This window comes from Aquarana catesbeiana, linkage group LG03, assembly GCF_042186555.1.
Source record: "Aquarana catesbeiana isolate 2022-GZ linkage group LG03, ASM4218655v1, whole genome shotgun sequence".
Taxonomy (NCBI): Eukaryota; Metazoa; Chordata; class Amphibia; order Anura; family Ranidae; genus Aquarana; species Aquarana catesbeiana.
In genome coordinates this window covers 345,295,715-345,303,090 of record NC_133326.1, presented here as the reverse complement: position 1 = coordinate 345,303,090, position 7,376 = coordinate 345,295,715, and the positions used below count along the sequence as shown (strand labels likewise).

Sequence of the window (7,376 nt, the reverse complement as noted above, 5' to 3'; positions counted from 1 at the left end):
GCGGCCGAATAGCGCCGACGCCCCAGCTCTTACTCGGATACCCCTAACTAAAATCTAGTGGAATCAATTGCCTTCAGAAGTCACCTAATTAGTAAATAGAGTCCACCTGTGTGTATGTTGATCTCATAATAAATACAGCTGTGAAGCCCTCAGAGGTTTGTTAGAGAACCTTAGTGAACAAACAGCATCATGAAAGCCAAGGAACACACCAGGCAGACAGATAAGAGAATGAATAGATAGGTGCATAGATAGAAAGTGGATGGATAGATATATAAATCATGGATAGATGCATAGATAGATGTAGGTATGATGATGATAAGAGGTCTTGTAGATCATGGATGGGTGAATAGATAGAGATATATAGAACTAGGTGGTAAGGTTAGGCAGAGCGGTGATCAGAGATCCTGTACTTCCACACAGGGAGGGAGTAGAGTCCTCCCCAGGCTGTATATTGTGGCAGAGGTGTGTGGAGGAGAGGAGAACACCTGTCTGTGTGTCTGTCTGTGTGTGTCTATGGACGGAGTCTCCCAGCCGGCACACGGTACAGAGAAGCGGGCGATCGCTGTGAAACTTGTCCACTAACTTCATGACAGCGAATGACAGTGCCGCCGCCGCCGCGGCTCTCCGGGGATTGGCCTTCGGGAGGTGACGTCACGAGGGGTGTTATTAAAGGCAGCTGTAAGAGAGATGAGTTTAGAAGTGGCAGGGACTGTCTTTGGGACGGGAGTGCTGCGCATCCTCCAGCCAGCCGGGCGTCAGATGTACGATACGGGGCAACAACGCCTCCCGTACGGGTGAGAGGATCGCGGCCACCCAGGCAGCTACATGCAGGAGGACACTGGCCACAGCGCTGGACGAGCAAGCCAAGTGAGCCGCTTTAAGGAATAAGACAGAAGAAGTTCACCGCTATGGATCTGCTGCTCACCCCCAGCCCAGCACCGAACTTCACCAGACCACACAACAGCACCAAGCCTGATGATGGCTGGATGGTAGGCATTGGCATCTTGATGTCCATCATCGTCCTGATCATCGTGCTTGGGAATATCATGGTGATCACGGCTATAGCCAAGTTCCAGAGACTTCAAACAGTCACTAACTACTTCATCACCTCCTTAGCCTGTGCCGACCTGGTGATGGGCATGATGGTGGTGCCCTTCGGAGCAAGTATTATCATCGTGGACTCGTGGGAGTTTGGCAATTTTTGGTGTGAGTTTTTCATATCAGTAGACATTCTGTGTGTCACTGCCAGCATAGAGACGTTGTGTGTGATAGCATTGGACAGGTATTTCGCTATCACCTCTCCATTCAAGTATCAAAGCCTGCTGACCAAGTGCAAAGCCAGAATGGTCATCCTCATAGTTTGGGTTGTGTCAATCCTCACCTCTTTCCTCCCCATCTACATGCACTGGTATAGAACTGAGGAGAGCAAAGCTGTGGATTGCTACTCCGATGAGACCTGCTGTTACTTTTATACCAACCCTGCCTATGCCATTTCATCATCCATCATCTCTTTTTATCTACCCCTGGTGATCATGATCTTTGTCTACGCTAGAGTCTTTCAGGAGGCCAAGAAACAACTGAAGAAGATAGACAAAAGTGAGGGGAGGTTTTATCAGCAAGATGCCAATGGCAAAGTGGGCAACAGGAGGACATCCAAGTTCTGCTTGAAGGAGCACAAAGCACTGAAGACACTGGGCATTATCATGGGCACCTTCACTTTGTGTTGGCTCCCTTTCTTCATAGTCAACATAGTTCAGGTGATGCACAAGGAGATCATCCCTGTGAAGGTTTACACCTTCTTGAACTGGGTGGGCTATGTCAACTCTGCCTTCAACCCACTCATCTACTGCAGGAGTCCAGACTTTAGATACGCTTTCCAGGAGCTACTTTGTTTGAAGAAGTCAAGCACCAAGCTCTACACCAATGGATACCCCCAAAGCAATGGGAACAGTGTGTACAATGAAGAAAGTGATGCTGCTCAGATGGGCAAGGAGAGAACTAATGAGGTCTTCTTCAAGGAGGAGAAGACCCCAAGTCCATCGCTACTGAGCTGTGAAGGTACTGTGGTGGACTACAGCATGGCTCCCCTAGGCAAGAATCACAACACGCAGGGTGATTGCTTATTATAGGATCCCCTTTTTTTTTAAGAAACACTGATGACAAACTGGATGCTTTGCAATACAAGGGTCAATCAGATCTTTTTCTAATGTATTGACATGAAGGATATGGAGGTTTTTCTTTATATTAAAGTTAAATTGCAGTTGGGCGGTGCCCATGACTTGCAGGATGTATACTTTTTTTCTATTAGGCAAGTGTTTTGTTTTTTTGTTCTGTATAGTTTCACTTCCTAAATTAAGGTAAGAAGACATTCACTAAAGCATTAAGGCTTTTTGATTGTGTTGCTGTCTTATATATTTAGCAAAACTAGAAGAATCTACCTCATGGATCTGAAAAAAAAGAGAAAAGTTATGTTCTTGTCTTTTTTTTTATGTCTTGCATATTTTATGTTATATTTTGTGTCCTGTTACATGTTGTGATTGCAATATGAACACTTGTCTGCTGGAGTGGCTGGTCTCTCCAGCAGTGGATAGGTTAATTTGGCGGATGTCAATCTCAGATTTATGTATAAAACAACAAACATAGGAAAAGACAATGTAGAACGTGTGTGAGAAACCCATTTCTGAAAGCTGAAACTCAACGCCTTTAACCCCTTCATCCTGAGATCCAGGATCAAACAGCATGTTGGAGGGACATTACTATACTATGGGCAAGTGACACCCCATATTCAGGGTTTCCAGCTGTCAGTAAATTTATAAACAGTTTGAAAAAAATCGTAATTTTTACATCTGTCCGTGAATGTCCATTACGGATGTCCGTAACGGACATTCACAGTCAGATGCAAAAATGACAGATTTTACAAACTGTTCATAAATTTACTGACAGTTGTCCGTAACGGACATTCACGGATGGATGCGAAAAAGTTACGGATTTTACAAGCTGTTTGTAAATTTACTGACAGTTGGCAACTCTGCCCATATTTTGGGCGCTGACAGTAGTTGAATGGACGACCTTCGTTTGAAGGATTCCCCCAGGCATTAAGGGGTTTAAAGTTATTTTGAGTTCACTTAATTTTAGCAGGAAAGCCCATACGGAGAACCCATCCCCCTTCAAGAGACCTGCAGACTATGACAGTCGGAGGGTGATTTATTACATGCAGTTTTATGAGAAGCCCTGTTGGCTTCAAATGAAAAAATGTAGGAGTTGACTTATGGTCACTGTCCACTGGAGTGTCATATGGTAGGTTTAAAGGGCCACTATTGTGAAAAATAACACATTTTAACTGTATGTTATTTATAGATAAAATAATAGTATTCATTGTGTTTTTCATTTTTTATTTATTAGATTTTTTTATTCCTCCACATTTATGTGCCAACCAACTGTCCAGATGGCATACATTGACACAAACTATGACATTGGCAAAGATGCTTGGGCAGTTGTAGATTTTTTTTTTTTTTTTTAAAGATTCAAACTATATGAATAAAGGGTGACTGTTGTAAGCACCCCAGAAAGTGTTCTAGTTTGTTGCAACCTATATAACGTCCACGCTTGTGGGACAATTTGGTCTGCACGCGAAGGAGGGGATGAGCTAAATCTATAAAGCAAGTAAAATATACTGAATAATATTATATCTACTAACATACAGTTTTATATATAAATATATTTATAATTATTTTTTATTTATTTATTTTTGGCGCTAGTGGTCCTTTAATAACCAGTCCAACACTGAATGTATAAATATAAACTAGTGTTGGTCTGCTTTTCTAGTCACCAAATAACAACAAGCCGTACAGGTCTTTCCAGATGGAGAAGAACAGATGTTCCCCCACGACCTGCTCACTGTGGAGGTTAATCAATTAACTGACGCAGTCCTGCTGATTCAGACAGGTTTCTAGCCAGAAACTTGTCACTAATCAATTTTTCCTTTCGCCATATCCAGTTTAACTAATACTGTTGAATAAATTGTGTCTCTCGAAAAGATTTAAGTAGCCTGTGATGAGGTCCATAAGCTGCAGAATTGGTTTTTCCATTGCAGAGCATGATTAGGTAATAGGGAGAGCGTTGGAAATAAATGAGAGGATTTCCTAGCTCCCGCTTGAAGCATGCTGAGTTAATCAATTACCGAACCTGGAAAAAAACAAAATGATGGGATGACTTTTTTTTTAATGATTGACTGGAAAAAAAAGTCTTCTAGCGGAGTCTATAATATAGGGGGATGAGTTCTCCTGGTTAGTTAAACACTCGGGCTTGTTTAATAAGACAAAAAAAGGGCATAACCCATAGCAACCAGATTTCCTTTTTCCTCACTTGGTCACATTTACGTAAAATAACCTTGGTTGCTGTGTGTTATGGCACTTTGCACCTTCATTGTAGTTTGCACAATCTTACTAACAAAAGCCCGCAATCAGCTTGTTTAATACTACAGTGCAAAGAGTAATGGTGTACTGTGGAATTGGCCACAAATGTTACTCCCTGATCATGCAACTCTTCTTTGGATTTGCCACCAACTATCTGGTATGAAGGGCTTTCTAAGCAATCCCCTTTATTTATGTCTAAGCTGGTAGACCCTTCAACTGCATAGTTGTTAGCAACTCCTACGGTCACCATACACATTACTATCTGACTGTACAACCTTTCCACAATCAACTTCAGATTTACCAAAATGCTGTAATATGAGGACCTGCCTAAACTGTCCAATCAATGTATGTCGAATCAGGCAGGCTCTTGCACTTAATAGTTGTTTGTAGATCTAAAGGGGATTGTACAATCAGAATGTAATGTGTGTTGACCTTTAGGGAGATTGTACAATCAAATTGTAAAGTGTGGGGCCAGGTTTGGTGTAGCCAGACTAATGAAAGCTAATGTTTGACTGGTTTCTGTTGAGTACAGTACATAATTGCTCTTTGCTTCATGTTACTTAATGATGGCCATTGTGACTAAGCATGACTACAGGTATTCCTGTCCACTTCACTGCATGCAGGGCCACCAGCAGATCAGCTCCTTTGCACATTTCCAAGCCGTACAGTATTGTATGCCGCTCGCAATTAAAGGTCATTGTACTATGAGTCCAAGTTGTTTGTGTTTTTATATTGTTTACATTTTTTTGATGTTGGGTAAGCATCGGGTCTGGAGATGTAAATAGATTCAAGAGGCAGAAAATATAAATGACATGTTACTTTACATAGAGGGACTAACATTGATGAATTTTTATACAAAGGTTCTATATCTGTACAGAAATCAAGTCATTTGACATTGGAGTTGACTAATACTATTAAAGCTAATGGGGTTGTTTTCACCCTTGCCTGTGGTCAAATAACCGGTGCAGAACAGGAAATTTCTATTTTTAATTTCAAATTCCTTGAATCTTGATTGAAATTTTGAAGTGAACTCACACAAGGGTAAAAATGACTTCTTTAGTCCTTTAAAATCAGTTCACAAACCTTACACAGCAAGATAAGGTTATTTATTTAAAAAAAAAAAAAAAAAAGTTACAGTTGTTTCTAACTCCAATGGATTTGAAAATGACAGTCACATAGCTAAAAGAAAAATTGGTATTATTATTTTTAAGCTTTGCGACTTGAGTCTATTGTGGTTAAGAAGACATTATGGGGTCGATTTACTAAAACTGGACAGTGCAAAATATGGTGCAGCGCTGCATAGAAACCAATCAGCTTACAGCTTATTTTGTCAAAGCTTAAATGAACAAACTGAAGTAAGAAGCTGACTGGCTACCATGCAGAGCTGCACCAGATTCCAAGTGCCCCAGTTTTAGTAAATCAACCCCTGTGGCGTTGATTTACTAAAACTGGAGAGTGCAAAATCTGGTGCAGCTGTGCGTAGAAACCAATAAGCTTCCATTTTTTTCATTGTCAAAGCTTAAAGCGGAATTTCTCTCCCCCCAGCAAAAAATGCAAATTCAGCAGCTACACATACTGTAGTTGCTGACTTTTAATATAAGGACACTTACCTGTCCTGGAATCCAGCGATGTCAGCACCCCAGCTGATGTTTCCATCGGCTCTCGGGTGCTGCCGCCGTAAGGGGAACCGGTGGCAGCACCCTGTAAGGGAAAGCACCCTGTAAGGGAAACCAGCAGTGAAGCCTTGCGGCTTCACAACCGGTACCCTACTGCACATGCACGAAGCACGCTGTGCTTTCTGAATGGCCCGGCTGCGGGGGAAAGAGAAGGGGGGGCCGAACTTCCGAGTGATCTTGCCACGGTGAGATCTCTCGGAAGTGGGGATGGGTACCAGTCAAAAACAGGTACCCGCTCCCCCCCCCCGAACGGTGCCAAATCTGGCATCAGAGGAGGGGAGGAGGCAGAAAAGCGGAGCTTCCACTTTTGGGTGGAACTCCACTTTAATTGAACAAGCTGACGTTAGAAGCTGATTGGCTACCATGCACAGCTGCACCAGATTCTGATCACTCTTGGGGTTGATTTACTAAAACTAGAGAGTGCAAAATCGGGTGTAGCTCTGCATAGAAACCAATCAGCTTCCAGGTTGTTTTGTCAAAGTTTAATTGAACAAGCTGAAGTTAGACGTTGATTGGCTACCATGCACAGCTGTACAAAATTCTGAGTGCTCCAGTTTTAGTAAATCAATTCCCACAGGCTCAAGTCACAAAGTCAACACACCCGGATAAGTTTACTTACGCTAAGAAAGTAACAGTTATTTTCAAATGATTCCGATGAGATTTGAAAATGACATTCACATGGTTAAATTAAAGAGCCGTATCTTTGTGTTAAAGCTTTGTGAATTGAGTCTATTGTGTTGTTTACCCTTTTGCTCTACAGCCAGTTGTTAAAATGACAGTTGGTATAACACGTGACATGTGATTCCAGATCGGCCAGTCAACATTCTGTAGCAAAACATCTTTCCCAAAAATACCACCCTTATCTCAAATGCACTCAGTGCTGATAAGCTCCTGAACATTTGCAAAATGTATCTGTGAACATTTATTAAAAGCTCTTTGAACTATACCAACCTCTAACTTCTGCTTGTATGTTCTATTTTTATGTTTACTTTTCTACAAATACTGCTACTGTCTACATAGATTAGTGATTCATTCCTGGGCCCCCCCCCCATCTGGCAGTGCCCCTGTCCGTTTTGCAGCTCTGAGTGCTACAGCGCCATGCCATCCTTAATGACTGGGCAGAATGATTGCATTTACTATAAAGAGAAGCCTGTGTAATACAGTGCCGTGCTGTCATTGGGCTTTGTGCAGTAAGCGGTGGAGGTGCATTCCTCGCTTGCAGTGTCTACAGATCCTGTGCAGAGTAGTTTGGTCGGAGGACTGTGTGCCGGGTGCCGCTGTCAGT

The 7,376-nt window shown here is 42.3% G+C and overlaps 1 protein-coding gene across 1 annotated transcript; it reads left to right on the top strand.

Annotated features, from left to right (window-relative positions):
- The first annotated feature begins 670 nt into the window (after positions 1–670).
- On the top strand, positions 671–7,037 carry ADRB2 (adrenoceptor beta 2). The gene has a single exon (XM_073620585.1). The coding sequence runs from the start codon at positions 909–911 to the stop codon at positions 2,127–2,129; it is 1,221 nt and encodes a 406-aa protein (XP_073476686.1). The 5' UTR covers positions 671–908; the 3' UTR covers positions 2,130–7,037.
- Positions 7,038–7,376: the final 339 nt, after the last annotated feature.

Coding starts and splice junctions, on each gene's coding strand:
- ADRB2 (XM_073620585.1), top strand. CDS start 909: ATGGATCTGCTGCTCACCCCCAGCCCAGCACCGAACTTCACCAGACCA.